This window comes from Cetorhinus maximus, chromosome 14 (genome assembly GCF_964194155.1).
Source record: "Cetorhinus maximus chromosome 14, sCetMax3.hap1.1, whole genome shotgun sequence".
Lineage (NCBI taxonomy): Eukaryota > Metazoa > Chordata > Chondrichthyes > Lamniformes > Cetorhinidae > Cetorhinus > Cetorhinus maximus.
In genome coordinates this window covers 92,097,464-92,118,152 of record NC_135892.1, presented here as the reverse complement: position 1 = coordinate 92,118,152, position 20,689 = coordinate 92,097,464, and the positions used below count along the sequence as shown (strand labels likewise).

Below are 20,689 nucleotides of genomic sequence, written 5' to 3'. Positions count from 1 at the left end.
CCGCTGTGCTCTGGCACTTTGTTCAAATAAATAAAAACTAATAAATAAAAACAAAAACACCCCTCCAGCCCTCACCCCCCACACACTCCCTATGCCCCATCCATGCCAACCCATGCCCTCCACCCACCCATGGTCCCCATGCCAACTTAGTGCCAACTCATGCCAACCCATGTCTTCCACTCTTATTTATCTACTTCATATTTATCCACTCTTAATTAGCACATTCTTTTAGATAATATCACCACCTTCAACACCTCTTTGTTCCTTTGTCCGTGACATCTTTTGGTTAACTCCTCCTATCACTGCTTGCTTGTCCCAACAACCGCCGCCCCCTCCCCCCCCACCCCCCCACTTCTCTTCCCCCCCCCCCCCACCTTAAACCAGCTTATATTTCACCCCTCTCCTATTTTTACTTAGTTCTGTTGAAGGGTCATGAGGACTCGAAACGTCAACTGTACTCTTCTCCGCCGATGCTGCCAGACCTGCTGAGTTTTTCCAGGTATTTCTGTTTTTGTCATGTCTTCCAACCTTTGCTTTTACCCCCTCCATGCCAATTCACCTAGTATCTTTGAACAGTTCCTTGACAGCTTTGACATTTCCTGGATAGCTTTGAAACCTTTGACAGCTAGACAGCTCTTCAACAGTTCCTTGACAGCTGGACAGCTCTTTAACATTTCCTTGACAGCTGGACAGTTCCTTGACAGCTGGACAACTCTTTAACAGTTCAGCAAAAAATTGCGTAATTTACTGTGCAAATCTTGTCTATTACAGACTTCTTTACTGTAACAGTCTTTATGGGCTACAGTATTATGCATATTTCCATAATTTGATATGTCATGAAATTCGAATAGATAGCACCTGTTGTTTGGATGTTATGGATGCCACTTGGTATCCAAAATGGTGTCCGCAGCATGCGCACAATAAACAACTACCTGAAGCATGTGGAGTGGCAGATTATGAAGCCAATCAGCTTGCAACACTGCTTTGATGTCAACGGTGACCATACTGCAGCTCAACGCTATAGGTAACACCCTCTTTTAAACTCACATGGTGGAACATACATTTAGCAGTAGGAAGAGCAACCCCACCAATGTTCCCTGTTAGCTGTGTGTGTGTGTTGCCAGGCAGCAACTTGAAAGATTCCACGCAGGCCGCTCACTGATTATCCCCTTTAAGATGTGGCACATGCATGGCCGCATAAGAAAATTTAAAGTACCCCACATTCAAATGAACAGGCCACCCACATCATAAAAAATTTAGATGGGACATTGACCCCACCAGTGCTATTTAAAGGCATCATCACCTATTTACAGGTTAGTTGCTGGTTGATTTCTTCTGGCTGTTGCTATGATTCTATAAGTATTCGGTGCTTTCTTTGGTTGTATAAGCTGCTGAAATCTACATTGAGTTGTGTGGTTGATGCTCTAAGAGTTTGCACTGACTTTAAGGATTCTGCACAAACCAGTGGCTCCCACAAGTCATTCCGCTTAAAATACAGCATGATTTGGACAATGAATAAGGGCACACAGAGTGGGAAAAGCTATTAGAAGAGGGAGGAGGATGGGAGGAAGTAGGGCTGTTGGCAGAAGGCCATATCCATCCAGATTGTTCAGGAAGCAATCCGCCTACCTGATGATGAGTGAAGAACAATGTGTGCCATGTCTGCGCTTCAGTAAGGATGTCCTCACTGAAAACTGCTACCTGCTGCAGCCACAACTTCAGAGCATGGTAAGCGCTGCACAGTCAGTGGCTGTGAAGGTGACCAAGGCAATGAATGTTTTATGTGCTTGACTCCTTCCAGACGGAGATGGAGACATCTCACCATTTTCCATATACTCTTGCATGAGCGAGGTCACTGACACTCTCTATTCATTAACAGCTGATTACACTTTATTCCCTTTTTCCAGGTAGATGCAGGTGGAGTGAACACAAGGCCTTCCTAGGATTGCAGGTTTCCCCATGGTGTACGGTGTCACTGACTACACTTTGCAGTCATTGCAATCAATTCTGTTCTATACTGAACCAAAAAGGATTCCACTCCCTCAACGACCAACTGACGTTTAATCATAGGCAGAGAATCATGCAGATCGATGCTGGTTTCTCAGCAGCAGTCATGATGCTTTTCTTATGTGGCAGTCTGCTGTCCCAGCTGCATTTGACCCACCATGGCAAATCAAAGGGTGGCTACTTGGAGACAAGGGCTATCAACTGGCCACATGGCTGATGACTCTAATGTGCCATTCATGTACACCATGTACACAACGAAAACCATGTTGCCATACAAAATTTGATACTGCAAACTGTTGGGATGCTGAGACAACATTTCCATTGCCTGGACCAATCAAGACGAGCCTTGCAGTATTGGCAGAGCAGATGTCCAGTTTCATAGCAGTCTACTGCATGCTGCACAACCGTGCCATCATGAGGAGACAGAAGAGGATGGGAGGAAGCAACTTACATAGCCCCTTTCTGTTGGGGCCTTCTGTGAAGAACTCATCTGAGTGTGATGTCCATAGCTGCAATCCCAATTTCACATTCACTGACAGTCCCATACCTTGGCTTCCCTTCGTCACTGGCCATCATAGTCAACCTTACGTGTTCCTTTATTACCTCTATTCCACATGCATTTGCCTTTCTTAGTGCTCCAATATAGTGTTACTCCAGTGGCTGCAGTATGGCTGGTGGAAGGCTGCTGATGTTCAACGCAGGTAGTCTTGGAGGACGAACATAAGCAGCTTTGGTTCTAGAAGGTCTGTTTGTGGACTGCACTATCTTGCCGTGAGCGGTAACAGCCTGAACCTGTCTGGCTGACAGGCAATATCAGGGACATTGATGGACTAGCAGGAGTGGGAGGATGAATGCTGTCTTCCTGAGAGAGCAGCAGGTTTGTGCTCCACAAAGCAACTACCACTCCTCACTTGAGGTGGTGCCACAATCCTAGTAACCTATTGGAGGACATATTATTGGACTGCTGTGACATCTTGCAAGCTCCTGTGCACTGTAATCCAAAATCATGATGGCAACAATCAGAGCTTGCATGGCAGCAAGCTGATTTTGCATGGCAACAGCTGATATTGCATGACAGAAGTCTGACATTTCACTGCAGCATCCAGAATTTTGATAAAAGCTGCTTATGCTCCAATGGAAGCTGGCACATCGGCCATTGGATGCTGCATCATGGTTGAGTCCACATGTGTGCTGATGGAGTTGGTCACCACTTCCACCCTGGGAAGAATGAACTCCAAGTTCTGCACAAATCCCTGTGACAAGTTGGTACTGGGCTTCTCCATGCTCCTTGATACTGACCGCAGGCTTTCTGGCAGGCATCCCTATGCACCAGGTAGAAGAAGGCAGAGAGACCACGTGGTTTTCCTTTTTCTTAATTTACTTAATAATATTCAGAAACAAAAATTTACATAAAATTATATAGCAGGAACAAGTGAAACATGCAAAGGATATTCAAGTACGCAGATGGATTAACCAAGCAGAAATTTGCTTTTGACAAGTATGATGAGACTATCAAGCTACCTTTTACTCATGCTAATACTTCTTTTTATAATGCATGTAAATACATGCAACATTTGAAGGTCAGGAAGTTGCTCAAGAACTTTTTAACTTGCATAGCAATTTACTTAATTGTCCCTGCAGTATAACAACCACCAATTATTTATTACAGCCATTGTATTTTCTTCCCTCTGATGTTTTACTGCTTTATATTACAGCAAACTTTGTCACCACTCAAAAATAATGTGTAAGCCGCGATAACAGAATTTTATATCTTTGCTATTACCATTTTCTTAGAGAAACGTCAAAGATCAAACACCTTAGAGTAAAATCACTTTTCAAATCACTTTTGTATGACTGCTCTTCTTTTGTACTTGGGCTTGAATTAAGTTCAGACAAAGGAAGAATTACTTACAGGTCCTTTCAATTAGTGTGATAATCAAGTGAGGGTGTATAAATTCATCAGTTTGTTTTTAAAAAGCAAACTATGACTGACACTAAAGAAGGAAGCAAATTTATAATAATCAACATGGAATTTATTCCAAATAATTTACTTTCAGAGAAACAATAACAAATGACAGGTAGCAAAATAAACTGTTCACACATTATTTGCCCCATCACTGTATTTGATACAAACATTTCTAAATGAAAGATAGAATTAAATATGAACAGCTGATGGAAAATATAGGTGGTCTGTAAATTTTCCACATTATTCATGCTCAACAATCCAAAGCTTCAATCTGAGTCTGAGATTTTGGATGTAGTCCAATGAAATTAAAATTATGCAATTTTTACTGCTATCCAATTTTGTGATCAAGGACAATAAAGATAAAGATGATAGCCTAGAAATTTAGTTGTGCAGTGCCTGTTTTTAAGGCTCTAACTGGCCTCCTAAGCCTTCAGTATGGCAGACAGGAAGTACACCCTCATTAAGGGCTGGAAGCACATTGCCCGCCATATTGATAAGGAACATAAAAGTGGTATGTAGTGTCCATGCCTTAAATAGAATTTAGGTCCTTTGTATGTCCTGTCTGCACCAAATGTCTCAGGACAAACCTTTCTTTCAGAGGGGCCTCAAACAGGCACCCTCCATAAATTTGAACCCATCCAAAACTCTGCTCCTGTATCCAAACTCCCACAAAGTCCAGTTCACATATTGTCCTTGTGCTTGCTGGCCTAGATTGGCTCCCAGTCCAGAAATAGCACCTTGATTTTAAATCTCTCCTTGCCCCTCCTACCTCTGTAATTTCCTCCAGTCCCACAACCCACCAAGATATCTAGATTGTGGCTTATGTGGCTTTCTGTTAAATTGTGTTTGAATTGCTCCTGTGAAGCACCTGGGACATTTTACTATGTTAAAGGTGCTATATAAATGTAAGTTGTTGTTCTTGGAGCCTTTATTTGCATATACAAAAGGCCTAATGGTTGTTTCAAGCATGTGCCGTATATGCCAATATTTTGGCCTTTACAAATACAATTGCTGCCTCATACTGAGTGTGCACTTCCTACCTGTCATGTTAGAGCCTTAGGAGGCCATTTAGTGCCCAGTAGCTCTGCATGACTAAATTTCTAAACTCCACTATTTACTTTCAACGTTATTGTCAACATTTGTCTGAAGGCTCCCATGAACTATTTGTTTTTCTCTTCATTTGCTGGCACATCTAAATCTTTCAAGATGCCTTGGATGCAATAATACTCAAGAAACCTGACTGATCAGGGCAAAGCTAACTGCTTGATCAGCAACTCATCCATTAACGGAAACATTCACTCCTTCCACCACCATTGTATTGTGGCTGTAGTGTTTAATTTCTACAGGATGCAATGCAGCAACTCATCAAATTATTTTGTCAGTGCGTCTCAAACACAGCAACCTCCATCACCAAGAAGGGCTAGTTCAGCAGTTGCATGTAAAAATCATTGGGCAGAATTGTACGGTCCTGTTGGCGGCGGGCATCGTGGCAGGAGTGAGCGGACAATATGGTGAGAAGCCCAAAAATCGGTTTCACGCTGTCACAAAACCAGTTTGCGATCATCCACTCCACCAGTCAATGGTGGGCCATGTTTTCCACTGCTGCATGTTGGGAATGTAATTTCACTACTCTACATCTCATTATAAGCCCTACTCGCCGGAATCATCCTACCACATCAAATTTACTGCCCACGTCAGCGTGACTTCAAAATGACGGCCTTTAAAAAGTGTGCACCTGGCGATCTGAACTTCAAGGGGAACGTGTAGGTGAGTGCACACAACCTTGCACAGTGCTCGCGAGCATCACCCATAAGACTTAAAGGAAGAGACGCCATGCATTCGGGGGAGGCACAGATAAGTTGCTTTTCCCGGCTGGTCAAAAGTTTATCAAAAGTGAGCATTCTTCTGCAGCTGAGGCTGTTCAACAGAAGCTCCATTGACATGCTTGGAGTCAGGCCTCTGAAGTTTTTCTGCCCACTCAAGTAATGCAGGAGCACGAAAGTGCCAGCAAATGCTCCAGAACTTTTCACCCCTCGGGCACAGACTGCAAATTAATGTGCCTTTTAGGGGGCAGCAGAACAATTAGCCGACTGGGCAAGTTGTAGAACATCCTTGCGAAAGGTGGTCATGGCGCAATTAATAGTGGAGGCGCTCACAGCCCCTTGCAATGTCTTTATTAATGTTTGGATCAGTCTCCCTCATGGCTCAAGCTAACAGCGCAGCCTTGCAGTGTGGGTTAGGAGAATGCCTGCACCTGAGCTGAGAACACAGATTGCAGTCCAATGGCGGAAGCTGCTGCCAATCGGTCAAGTGGAGTGGGATGGAGGTGGGTGGGGTTTGGACATCCATGAAGCATACTACACACTAGCCAACCAAGGGGTGTCCAGCACTCTCCTGCATGCGTGAAGGGGCCTTCAGACTCAATCAAGAGAGGTTCTTAGGACACATATGCTAACTCATGCGTTTCTCTCATTGATCCTGGAGGAGGACAACATCAGGATCATGGAGCCTGCGATTTAGCAGTATACATGGCTTACAGGAAGCAGAGAAGAAGAGTGCGATGGAGGTACCTGGCTCATCAAAGGGAGGAGCACCTCCTTCAAGATGAAGGGGCTGCAAGGCCTGCTGCACATGCAGCTGAAGATCCGCAGAGAGCTGTCGCTTGTAGGCATGTCGCTGGGCCCAGGGTCTATAAAAGGCACTTGTCATTCCTGCAGATGACTGAGGACCAGTGTCGTCAAAGGCTGCGCATGTCTAGGAACCTATGCCACCTACTACAAGATTTGATGCCATGGGAACATGGAGGGCATCCACTGCCAGTGGCCATGAAAGTGACTGCAGCATTCAATTTTTACACAGTGGCTCCTTTCAGGGTTCCACAGGTTTGTTATGAAGTGGCCGATGATGTGTGCCAGGAGGATAAAATCCACGAGGGAAACTTGATCCCACTATCACAACAGTTTTGCAATTCGTATTTATTTCGAGATGCATGCACTGAATTCAGGAGTAATAAGTCCACCAAGACTTTAGAGATTTTTTAAAAAGCTAAAATTAAAATATTTATTAACAAAAGAGAAGATTTCAAGCACATACATAGAACTAAAAATTAATACTACAATAACTCCTAAAATCCCTAATTAACCTGGCTCCCAGTTACATCTCTTTAAGGCAACGGTCCAAAAATAGATTTTAAATTTTAAACAGATCCAGCAAAACCAACACAATACCTTGGAATTCAAAATGGCCCTCTCCAGCTTCGGTTTCTGCAGACTGCAGGTTTAAGCACAAATGCTGGAGGCTTCACACACTTCTGTTAGGTCTTACAGTGCCTTCTCCTGACATATAGCCTCATTCTCCTTTTTATATGTTTCACCCTTTTTAATATGTAAATTCCATTGTTTCCAAATGTCTTTGGAACTTTACCTTTCTTATAATATAATCTTTTCATGTTGCTACTATTCTCATTAACCTCTTTGAAATTCAAATCCCCCTTCATCTATCTAAAAATGCAAATTCCCTTTACACCTTACATGCTAAGACCCCAACCATGTTTACTCATTAGTGTATTAAAGATACCTTACTTCTTACTTCTTACACCTTACTTCTTTTGATAACTTCAACTTGCAGTCTGTTGGCTACAAAATGTAATTAAATCACACACACAGACAGAACAACACAACCCCCATAAACCTACTTTACAATAAACCAGAAAAATATTATGAAAGTTATTATACTCTCATGACAGATGGCCTGTCCGGGATCTCACGAGCCTCCACGCACAAGTATTTCCAGGAAGTTACGGACACCATCTTTGTAAAGGCACAGAACTTTGTGCATTTTGACTGGGATCAGGAAAGCCAGGAAGCAAGAGCGCTGGGATTTGCGCAGATCTCTGGTTTTCCGTAGATGGAGGGTGTCATTGACTGCACTCACGTGGTGCTTCGATCTCTGTGGCAACAAGCAGTCAACTACACCAACTGCAAGGGCTTTCACTCACTGAATGTTCAGCTGGTGTGCAACCACCACAAACGCAGCCTACAGATCTTCCAGGGTCCTAAGAGGCTGCAGGGTTGGCTCCTCAAGAACAAGGGCTACCCACAGAGGATGTGGCTGATGACATCCGTGCGGCAGCCTCAGACAAGGTTCATGCTGCGACCCGGACTTTGGTGGAGCAAACAATAGGCATTTTGAAAATGAGGTTCTGGTGCCTCAACAGTTCAGGTGGAGCACTGCAATACAGTCCACCAAGGATGTCACGCATCATCATAACTTGCTGCGAGCTCCGCAACCTGCCACTGCAAAGCGGGGAGGACCTAGCTGAGGAGGAGATAGAAGAGCTGCACGTCTCCTCCGATGAGGAGGACGTCGAAGGGGATGACGGTGATGAGGTCCTCGAAGGCGAGGATGCCAGCGATGAGGCCATTGCAGCGGCCAGACGAGGCAGGTGCGTTTGGGAAGCCCTCATAGCACATGATTCGTGGAGGATGATGACAAGATGCAGTGAGGACAGTCCTAACATCCTCACCTTGCAGCTGTGAACGTTTGACTCCTGTGTGGCTGCTGACAGTGCACATACCCTCAGTGCTCAGGCTCATGTCACGGAGATGCAGAGGAGGCCCTAATAGTCACTAGATTCCAGGAGGATGATGATGACACGCAGTGAGGACACTGCATAGATCTTCACATAGCCTCTGTGAACACCTGACTCCTGTCTAGCTGAGGGCAGCTCACTTGCGCTCTGTGACCATGGTCATATTGTGGAGACGCAGCCATGAAACTTTAAATGCACCTAATCCTTTGTCAGCCTCAGCACCTGACTCCTTCAGGAGCACATGTCACCAATCATAGATGCTGAAGAGATGGGGGCCAGCCACACTTCAAAAGTGTTGAGAACACACAGAGGGAATGACGGAACTCTGTGACGCCTGTTCACAACATTCTGGCAGCGATGACAAGCACCATCGAGGTACAGGCATCAGTAATGTGTCCACTGAGTGTGAAACTGGATCATCACTTTGGTCTGAAGAGAAGTGTGTGCAAAGGGAAGAGGCCCAGGTTTCACACCTGAGTGACACAAACGAGACTCATCATAACAAGGAGCCACAGGCAAGGAGACATTCCTGGGAGTTTATTTACAATAGTGAACATTATTAACAACTGATTAATACCCGTTACCCAGGCTGAGCAATTACATCTTCTTAACCTTTCTAATTCTGCTGCTATGTCTTGGTGCTCTCCCAACTTTCACAGCGGAGGTGGAGGCAGCCTGCTGACTGCTATGTTCTGTCTGTGATGGCCTTAGCTGGTGTCCTCTGGAGGGCCGAGACTTGCAGGACTCCGGCCTGCTTTGGATGTCCTGCTGTGAACCAGCTGCACCCTCCTTGGCCTGTTGAGCTGGAGCTGCGGGGGTCACAGGATTTGGATCGACAAGACATTTTCGGAGTCCCCTTGGTGGATGACCCCGGGGTGTCCAGCTGCTGGTTCTCCTCCCTGCGGGTGCCCGATGGCCCCTGATTGACTCCTTGAAGAGAAGGGGAAGCTGGAGTGCGATCGAGCTGCCCCGCACACCTCTCACATTGACACTATTGGAGGCCAACTATGGCATCAGCGATGGAGTTCAGTGCAGGACCGATGACCTGGAACAAGGTCTCCATGGAGGCTGCCATCCTGCCAGTGTTGACCTCAGTGTATTGGCACTCCAGCGCTATCACCTCGGACCGAAGGCAGACAGAATCCTACATCGTCTCTTGCAATCTGAGGAGTGCACCAGATATCCCTTCCTGAAGTTCCTGTGGTTGCCTTTGTAGTTCCACCAACTGATTGAAGACCGAGTTCAGAGGCTCATCATCTGACTTAGATCCAGCTGATTCCTTGCCTCCAACAGCCCTCCGAGTGCCAGAGACCAAGGATGCCCCTGCATCTGCCTGCTGTGGAACAGATTGTGTGGTGGGTTAACCAGATTGTGATCCCGAGGTTATTCTACACCTAGGTCCCAGTCACTGAAGGTAAGCATGCAGGTGCAGCAGGCGGTAAAGAAGGCAAATAGTATGTTGGCCTTCATAGCGAGAGGATTCGAGTACAGGAGCAGGGGTGTTTTGCTGCAATTATACAGGGCCTTGGTGAGACCATACCTAGAATATTGTGTGCAGTTTTGGTCTCCTTATCTGAGGAAGGATATTCTTGCTATAGAGGGAGTGCAGCGAAGGTTTACCAGACTGATTCCTGGGAAGTTGGGACTGATATATGAAGAGAGATTGAGTCAGTTAGGATTATATTCACTGGAGTTCAGAAGAACGAGGGGGGATCTCATAGAAACCTATAAAATTCTAACAGGACTAGACAGGGTGGATGCAGGAAGGGTGTTCCTGATGGTGAGGGTGTCCAGAACCAGGGGTCACAGTCTGAGGATACAGGGTAGACCATTTAGGACTGAGATGAGGAGAAATTTCTTCACCGAGAGAGTGGTGAGCCTGTAGAATTCGCTACCACAGAAAGTAGTTGAGGCCAAAACACTGTATGTTTTCAAGAAGGAGTTAGATATAGCTCTTGGGGCAAAAGGGATCAAAGGATATGGGGAGAAAGCGGGAGCAGGCTATTGAGTTGGATGATCAGCCATGATCATAATGAATGGTGGAGCAGGCTAGAAGGGCCGAATGGCCTACTCCTGCTCCTATTTTCTATGTTTCTATGTCCCATCGAGGTGTGTGTCGCTGCGCTGGTGGAGGATGTGGGTGAGTACCGTGACAGGTCTTCAATGGTACTGCCCTCAGGGTCCTCATCCAAGATGTTCTCAGCGCTGGGGTCAGGGTCACGGTTGCCTGAGGGCGACGTGTCAGATGTACCTAGGAAAGAAAGTGGAGATTGGCAGCTGTGTTGAACACAGAACAGCTGACTCAAAGCATTGAGAGAGGGATGATGTAGTGCAGGATCCTCACATGGGTGTTCATTGCTGACCTCACCATCGCTGTAGGAATGGTTGACATCCCCTCCAGCCAGCGTCAAAGCATGACCCACGAATACAGAGAGGACCTTGATGTCCGGCGCTCCACCCCCAGTCTGGGACCTCTTCCAGCGATTGTGCACGATCTTGTCCTGCATAAAGACAGATAGAGAGAGCGTGAACCAGTCTCATGCCAAGCCAAATGAGAAGGATGGCAGGCATGCGTGTGTGCTGAGTGGACCCACAGACGGGATGAGGAGGCAATCTCCAGAGGAGATGAATCCAGATGGAGGTGTGAGGATGTGTGTGAGAGTGAGTGGTGATGTCCCTTGAGCTGGCAGTGAGTGAGATGCCAGTGAATGTGTGATGGGTTTGTGAGTGGGTGGGTTGAGATTGATGAGATGGTTGCCTTACCCTGGCGGCACGGATGAGATCATTCATCTGTTTTCTGCACTGGATGGCCGACCTCTTGCATGCAATGTTGGCACTGACTACCTCTGCCACTGCCTCCCAAGCCGGAGTGGTGGGACTGATGGACCTCCTGCGGCCAGAGCAGAGCTTGAGGACTTTATGATGTACCTCCATGGCGTCCAGAAGGTGTCCCAGGGATGCGTCACTAAATCAGGAGGCTGCAATCTTCCTGGCTCTTGGGGCCATGTTTTCAGCGGAGCAGTCCTGGGTTGCAAACATTGAGAAGTAGGCGCGTGGCTGCATTTAAATGTAGTGCCCGGCGTGAGGAAGCGGCTAGGTAACAGTGTGGCGGGCTAATTGGAGGCCTGCCACCAGCTATCTGGCGCGTTTCCCATGACTGCATAATTTATGAGGCAGGAAGGGGACAATACAGCACAAAAATCTGCCATTGCAGCTGACAGGTAAAATGACTTTTTTCACACCTGCTACTGCACTTATGAAAAACTGGGACAATTCCGCCCAGCACCTCTAAGTTTCCTCCAAACCTGACTTGGTAATATACTGTTACTCCTTCATCGTTGCTGGATCAAAATCCTGGAATTCCCTACCTAATAGGATTGTGGAAGGATCTGCACCTCACCAGTTGCCGCAGTTCAAGAAGCCCATCACCTTCCCATGGGTAATTAGGGATGAAAAATAAATGCCAGTCTTGGCAATACAAATGAACATATGAATTAGGAGCAGGAGCAGGCCACTTGGCCCCTCGAGCCTACTCCGCCATTCAATAAGATCATGGTTGATCTGAATGTAATCTAAACCCCACATTCCTGCCTGCCCCTGATAACCGTTCACCCCTTGTTAATCAAGAATCTATCCAGCTCTGCCTTAGAAATATTTAAAGACTTTGCTTCCACCGCCTTTCAAGGGAGAGAGTTCCAAAGATTCACAACCCTCTGAGAGAAATAATTTCTCCTCATCTCTGTCTTAAATGAGCGACCCCTTATTTTTGAACAGGGACCCCCCCTAGTTCTAGATTCTCCCATAAAAGGGAACATCCTTTCCACATACACCCTATTAAGACCTCTCAGGATCTTAAAGGTTTCAATTAAGTCACCTCTTACTCTTCTGAATTCCAATGGATACAAGCCTTTCCACATAAGATAACCCACCCATTCCTGGTATTAGTCTAGTAAACCTTCTCTGAACTGCATCTTTCCTTAAATACAGAAACCAGTACTGCACACAATACTCCAGATGTGGTCTCACCAATGCCCTGTACAACTGAAGCATAACCTCCCTACTTTTGTAATCAGTTCCCCTCACAATAAATGATAACATTCAGTAGCTTTCCTAATTACTTGCTGTACCTGCATATTAATCTTTTGTGATTCATGCACTAGTACACCCAGAGCCCTCTGAATCTCAGAGTTCTGCAATCTCTCACCATTTAGATAATAAGCTTCCTTTTTATTCTTTCTGCCAAAATGAACGATTTCACATTTGCCCACATTATACTCCATTTGCCAGATCTTTGCCCGCTCAATTAGCCTGTCTATGTCATTTTGTAGCCTCCTTACGTCCTCTTCTCAATTTACTTTCCTATCTATATTTGTGTCGTCAGCAAATTTAGCCACCATTCCCTCAGTCCCTTCATCCAAGTCATTTATATAAATTGTAAAATGTTGAGGCCCCGGCACTGATCCCTGTGGCACGCCACTTGTCACATCCTGCCAACCAGAAAATGAACCATTTATGCCTACTCTCTGCTTCCTGTTAGTTAGCCAATCTTCTATCCATACCAATATGTTACCCCCTAGACCATGAGTTTTTATTTTCTGCAATAACCTTTGATGTGACACTTTATCAAACGATGGCCACATTCCGAGAAAAAATGAAAAAAAATTAGAGCAATGCAACATAGACTAGACAGTTGCTCTTCTCCAACCACTCTATAACCAGATGGAAAAATTAACAATTAAAAATCTAGATTTATGCACAGCATTCAGAAATGAGGAGCATCCAGTGCAAGATTGAAATCTTTTAAAGTGACGTACATTCTTATCAATTTTCCTTGTTGGACTCCTTATTTTACCAATAATTTTTGGATGATAGTGAATGAAAAAGAATGTGGTGTGTTTACACTTCACATCACTTTTAATGCAAGTTTCTTCAAAATGATAGCCCCAAAATCAGCCCAAGTAAAATAATAAATTACTGAAAATTTTTGCACTGCTTTATAACAGGATTAAACAAAATGTAAATGTACTGTTCTATATTAAACTTGTCAGTTTTAATGAAGTTGAAACAAAAACAAAAATTGCTGGAAAAATTCAGCAGGTCTGACAGCATCTGTGGAGAGAAAGACAGAGTTAACGTTTCAATTGACTAAGAGTCATAGGGACTCGAAACGTTAACTCTGTCTTTCTCTCCACAGATGCTGTCAGACCTGCTGAGTTTTTCCAGAATTTTTGTTTTTGTTTCAGATTTCCAGCATCTGCTGTAACTTGCTTTTATCTTAGTGAAGTTGAAGATTTCCACATTTGCTTTTTGCTACAAAAATATATGAACTATTTAGAAAATCTAATGCTATGTCCAACTTATGCAAACAAGATCCAAAATGTCAACAAAGGCTGGGATTTCCAATTCTGAGTCAGTGACCTGGCCATCAGTTCAGTTCCGGCTCTTGACGCTGTACAGCATGCTCCAGACATACTTGCTGAAATTTTTAAAGGGCCAGACCAATTAATGACTTTAGCGGGCTTGCCATCCAATTAAGGACAGTGGGCAGATTCCTGAGGCTGGAGGGCAAATGTCAGGCCTTCCAGCACTGACACATCAGTAGACCCTTTGCCCACGGTTGCAGTTGCCAATTCATGATGGAAAGAGAGAAGGCACCTTAACGTTGAAGTGCCTTCTGAAGAACAGGTCAGTTTTTTAAAAATTTAAACAGCCTCAGCTGCTTGACAGTGATTGTGGAAGGACAACCCCTCCAATGGCCAGCTGTGGCCCAGCAGCAGTTATGAGCTCAGGCGGTGGGGGGAGGGGTTCCTCATATGATCCATTGCACCCCCATCACTTCCCACCCTGTACCCACCACATTGGCCTGAGCCAAGTCCAGGCTGATGTGGGCTGATGCATTGACAACTGAAAGTCCCAGTTGGAAAGGGAACAGGGCCTTAATTAGTTAGGAGTGTGGCGGTGAACTAACACGGAGGCTGGTGGCACGAAATTGCATGCCAGCTCGCCTCCAATCTGGACGCTGCACTAATTTAAAAATACATGCTTTTAGGTTTAATTTTAAGGACTACATCAGGGCACCTCTAACGGTATAGCTGGTTAAGGCAATGAGCCAAATTGACCAAGAAGGGATCAGATTGAATTCATTTTTGTGTGAAGCTTAACTAGGAAGAAAGAACTCATCGTACATGTAGTCCCAGAGCTTTTGAGATAATGAAGGTGCAGGAAAATCAGCCAGGTTTTTGGTTCCTTATGACTATCTAGTTATTCCTGCTGGTAAGGCAGATGTGAACACTGAATAATCAAAGGATTGGTCATGACAGGGATATTCGAGGCAATAAGTTAGCCTGACAATATTTATTATGCAGGCTCACACCTAAACAGTGGCCACTTGGTCAAAGTACCAGCCTGTGAAACATGTTCCAGGCGAGCAGAGGGTGAGACAAAAGTGGTGAGAAAAATAAAAGCAGGAAAAGTGGGGAAAAAGAGACTAAAAAACACACATTCAAAAGAAACTCACTTAATTAATCAACACAGTCAAGTTTCCTGACTACTGATACTTCAAAAATAATTGATTAGTTGGATTGGTTTTGCTACAGTTATCACCAGTTAGCAGGCAGACCTTACCCTAGCGATTTCTGTCAGAAATACGATATCTCCTTTTAACAAAAACAATATTAGGCACAATCACAACAGCATGAGAAAAAAGAAAAATAAATCATAAAAGTAAGGGTTTAATTTTATAACTGATATTTTTGATACACTCTTGTCTGACCTTTATCAGCTAAAACCCAATAAATTAAAATATCATGAGAGAAAATAATTTTCAGCAACGCAAAAGATAACTCTTCTTGTTATGATTAATATCTAATTTACCACAGCAGATTTCTGCCTACCTGTATTAACTTTTGATGTAACATGCGACAAGTCCATTTTTTGTGATCGGACAGGAGTTGATGTTTTACTTGATGATTTCCTTGTCAAACCCTTTTTTTCCACAGGTACTTTGCTAATCTTGGAGAGCGGTGCAAAAATACCTTTAAAGAAACAAAAAACTTAGCAAACAACTTCTATTGCAGAACATTTCTGGAATAACTCTACCTCAAGAGAACTCTATTATTTGCAAATTCCAACCAACCTTTATACAGGTTTTACAGTATTAACTATTTTCAAGGTAATCTTTTCTCCCCTAAAGGTTGCACGGAGGGATATATTATTCAAGTGCATGACCTACACCCAGGCCAAATGTGAGTAGTTGAATTGTAGTGTCCCCGGGTACTTGTCTTCCCATGTTCCCATCCTATGGGGAAATGCCTGCCACTTTTCATTATGGTACAATTGATGTAATTCACTACATCAGGAATTGTGGAAGGAAACATACATACTACCGCTCTGGCACATTGGTTTGAAAGGCAATCACATCACATAATTTTAAGTCTAGTAGATGGGGAGTCAAGGGGTGAGTTATTCGCCACAAAATTCCCAGCCTCTGACCTGCTCTTGCAGGCATAGTATTTAGATGGCTAGTCCAGTTAAGTTTCTGGTTAATGGTTACCCCCAGGATGATGATAGGTGGGGGGTTTAGCTATGGTAATGTCTTTGACCATCAAGGAGCAATGGTTAGATTCTCTCTTGTTGGAGGCAGTCATTGCCTGACACTAGTCTTGTGCAAATGTTACTTGCCATTTATCAGTTCTCAAACCCGTCATTATTTGTAAGAGTTAATAGAAAATATGCATTTAATATCTTTGCCATACCGTTATTCTCCAAATGAGACTTCCTTCTCAACTTCTGAATGATCATATCTTCTCTTTAACTATTCTTTTATTTTTAGTGTGCTTAGAAAACCCTTGCTCTTTAGAATATGTTTTTCATGTTCCCTCTTTTGTCCCTGTAATCTCCCTGTTCCTCTTTCTGCTGCATCCTGATGATTTTCTTTAGTATTGTTAGCTCTAGCTTATCCCTTAGGGCAGAATCTTCTGGTTGGCATGCAGGGGCGGGCCCTGCATGCCGACGCGTAAAATGACGCGCGGTGATGTCAGGCATGCGTCCCAATGTCACTGTGCGTCATTCTGAAGTTCCATTCGGCAAGCACGCGCCAGAGTCAGCTACACACCCGCCGAAATGTCAAAGGCCTTTTAAGGACATTAATAACATCATTAAGGCAACTGTCAGGGCTGCCCGTCCAACTTTAAGGTTGGCGGGCAGGCAAAGAGCCCACGCGGCCTTTGCATTTCTCATGAAACCTCATCCACGGGCTGGATGAGGCTTCATGAAGGGATTATAACTTAATTTAAAAATTTTATTAAAGTTCATTAACATGTTCCAGCTCATGTGACACTGTCACATGAGGGGACATGTCTGAATTTTTTTTTATTTTTAACATCTTTTGCACTTAATCTCCCTGAGGAACGGAACTGCCTCAGGGACTTTTCTGCGCTCTTTCGCGCCCATGCGAAAGAGCACAGGCCGTGACTCTCCCTCCTCCCCCCACCTGCACAGGTAGTGCTCAGCGGTTCTGGGTGTGCATCACACTGGGCGGGCCTTAATTGGCCCACCCATGTAAAATGGCAGTGCGCAGCCGAACACGAGTGGCAATCGGCTCCGCACCTGCCTGCACCCGCTGCCGACCAGCCCGCCTGATGGGGAGAAAATTCTTCCCTTAATGTTTTAGTTTTATGCTAATGTCTTAATTTATCCACAGAATTCTACATACTTTGTGCACCCAAATTTTTTCTTAAATAATTTATTCTACCTGTTCTCCCACTAATATGGTCAGCAAGTAAACTATGAGAGCTGAATACATATACAGCTGAGGAGAAAATCATTAGCCAACATCATTCGAAGAGCATAAAGAAGAAATGACTATATACCGTATTTAATGGGACAGCTAAAATACTGAATGCCACAAATACTTCCATCATTCTTCCCCTCTGGTTCATCCAGCTCAATCCCTGCCCACTGGCCACTGGCAAATTCAGTGGTGCCACAAAATCGTAGCGTTCCAACCTAAGAGAAGTACAAAAAGCATGAAGAAGACTGAAACGCATGAATGGCATAAAAATAGTTACTATTTTGTTTTCATCATTTTAATATAAATTTTCTACTAATTCCAAAAAAAATGACAAAGTTGCATTTTATTTCCAATTTTCAGGTTATATCATGTCTACAGAAAAATACAAAACATTTCTTATTCAAATGGCAAATTATAAATACATTTATAATTTTTGTATATGCATGTTTGTTTGTCTAATACGTGTTTTCCAATTACATTTTAGTACCTATAATTTTGCATCATTCTTGAACCTGATACTTTGGGATACAATATATGAGTAATTTGAAGCATGACATATAATAAGTACAAAAGCAAAATACTGTGGATGCTGGAAATCTGAAATACAAATGGAAAATGCTGGAAAAACTCAGCAGGTCTGGCAACATCTGTGGAGAGAGAGAGTTAACGTTTTGAGTCCGTATGACTCTTCTTCAGAGCTGAAAAAGTCATACGGACTCGAAACATTTAGTCACTACCATGATAGTAGAGGCAGAACTAGATGAATCTTAGTCTAGCATTCACTATGTTCCGACAGAAAAAAAGACATCCTCGAAGTTAGCCAGTAAAGATGATATGAGAGGTAAGAAAGGCATAGGCAATTTATCATAAATGCCAACGAAGCCTGATTAAGCCTTGGCCAGATTAAGTGCTAAACACACCTAGTAATATATGTCAGCACAATATTTCACAGCAAGCCATTATAGTTCATTATTTTTATTATTCACAAGCATGGGTTTTGGAGGAAGTTTGTTTTGATTATAATTGTTACACTATTTGCTTACATCTTCTCTGTAAAATAAAGCACCATTGAAAAATTGGAGAAATGTACATAAGAAAACATGTGAAAGACACAATAACCAGTTCACATCACAAGAAAATTCAATTGTTATGTCCTGGGTTGTGCAACCTGACTATGTACAGTGCATTTAATTTCCCAGGATGCATTAGTATTGTTTAGTCAGTTTTAGTATGATATATTTTTTACTTTCTAATTGTATCTTCTTTCAATTTTTTTTGGAAAAACAAGTGAAAAATTGTCAAGTGATTTATTGAGGTAAAGTTTATATTGACTGTATTTTAAGAAGAAAGAGGCTACATGTCTGCATGTGAAAGAGGGTGAGAAAATTCATTGCTGTTTTGTGTTCAATGGAAGAGAAACTGGTGTCAGAGAAAGTTAGAAGTGGAGAGAGTAGGTGGAATTGTACCTTATTGTCCCTGTTTTATAGATGTAAACAGATGCAATGAGGGCCAATTTTGGGGACCAAAATCCTGTGTTCAAAGGAAGGCTTGAAAGATATTTGAGCTCATACTGGGTCAGGCACTTTTTCAGAGGTGCCCGGCATCTGCCTTAAACAGGCATTTGGCATGTTCATATGTAAACCAGGAATCTCAACATGTGTTTTAAGGACCCCTGACAGAAATTTCTTTAGGATGCACTGAGCAGGAACTGTGCCAGCTTGCTCACAGTTCTTCAGTAGACTCTGCAGCTACCAGCAAAACCTTAGATTTTTTCAAAAGTAATTCCTCTGGAATGAGGAGTATTGTGATTGCCTCCCACCTCCCCTCACCCCCACAACCGCCCCCAACATCCCTGCCAATACCACCCTTTGCTGTTTCAACCCCATATCCAAGTTTTACCTTCATGCTGCTGTCATTGAAGAAAGCAGCTGAAATTCAAAAAATTGAAATAGCCAAACTTCCAGTGGAAGTGTAATAGGCAGCTCATCAAAATTATTGAAGTGAGGCCCAGGGCCCAATTTCAGGCCTACCTTGACCCTCCAGGTTGGGCTCACAATTCCTGCATAACATCCAATTCTAGGCTCAAAAATAAATTTTTGGCCCAGAAACTTAGCCAGAGTTTAAGTTGAATTTTGAAAGCAAATTGTGCCTTTTGGAGGAAAGTAAGATAGGAATGGATGGTAGATGAGGAAAGAGAGGAAGAAAACAGATTGGAGTGAAGAAGGTTCTGATATCTTGTCATGTACCATTTGAAACTTAAATGTAAATTTGCCAGAAATGGGTTGATCATTAAGGGTGAGCTGAATGACAGCAGAGCAGGGTGCAGGAGAGGTTTGGTTAAAGGGGAGAAGGTAAGGATAGTGAGAAAGGTGGGTCGTAAGAAGATAACAGGGTAATGAGGTGATAGGTTAGAAGATGCAATGGGAAAGGATGAGAGAGGGAAAGTACAAGTAAATAAGAGAAGGAATAGGAAGGAAGACCAATAGCCACATCCTCCTGCAACTCTCAACCCAAATGCAGCTTGCAACTGTTGATGGCTCCTTTGGTTTCATCTCAGTGGGGAGGTAGAACTTCACTGCCTTGTTAAAATGCGGCAGAACAGATGGTAAACAAAAGGGGCATTGTGTAAACAAAGATATCTGATAATATTTAGCATTTAAGTGCAAAGATTAAGTCCAGAATTTTTGTTTTGTTCAACATTTTGCATGAATGTGTGAGAATCGTCCTAAGGATAGAGAAGCGTTTTGGATGGTTCAACAAGTTTACAGAGTGAGTAATTGAGGCACATGGGCCAAAAAAGTTCCAGATTTGATCTCATCCATGTCAAGTAAACTGTTCCCATCAAAGTGCAATTGGTCTCAGTGTCCCTGGGCTGAGGTTGGGGTTGAGGGAAGAGTAATCAACCATAGTTCCTACATCTGATCACTATGTAGATACCTCTATTAGAAATACAAGTGTGGAGGTTGGATGAAGACAAGTCTGAGCTTTCCTTTCCCCAGTCAAATACTGCTGTCAAAGCTTCCCCATGGATAGTGGCCAGCAAGTTACTGGACATTGACTGGCACCTGGAGAATTGTAGGCCTGCAAAGCATCATTAGCTATGGGATAGAAAGAGAAGAAAATGGAAAAAATTGGCAAGAAAGAAAAATAATGTAAAGTTATAAGTATGTGAATATTCTACTGAAAGAAAATTGCTGTTCTATCTACCACAATTGTTCTTAATTCAGTAATCTTACTAAAAGCGACGATAAGCAAAGGAAGTATGGGATGTAGTACCATTGCTCTGGAGTAATTGATCTTAGTTGGGGTTTAAACACATTATTCAGCTTAGCTC

At 43.5% G+C, this 20,689-nt stretch overlaps 1 protein-coding gene across 5 annotated transcripts in view; it reads right to left on the bottom strand.

Annotated features, from left to right (window-relative positions):
- The window catches only part of LOC144689829 (CAP-Gly domain-containing linker protein 4-like), a 350,052-nt gene that overhangs the window by 122,136 nt on the left and 207,227 nt on the right, over positions 1-20,689 (bottom strand). For all 5 annotated transcript variants that reach the window (XM_078557236.1, XM_078557237.1, XM_078557238.1 and 2 more), the window contains 2 exons: positions 17,435-17,570; positions 15,458-15,598 (listed from right to left, as the gene is read on the bottom strand). In XM_078557236.1, the coding sequence (XP_078413362.1) occupies positions 15,458-15,598; positions 17,435-17,570 (277 nt within the window). The remainder of the gene's footprint in view (positions 1-15,457; positions 15,599-17,434; positions 17,571-20,689) is intronic.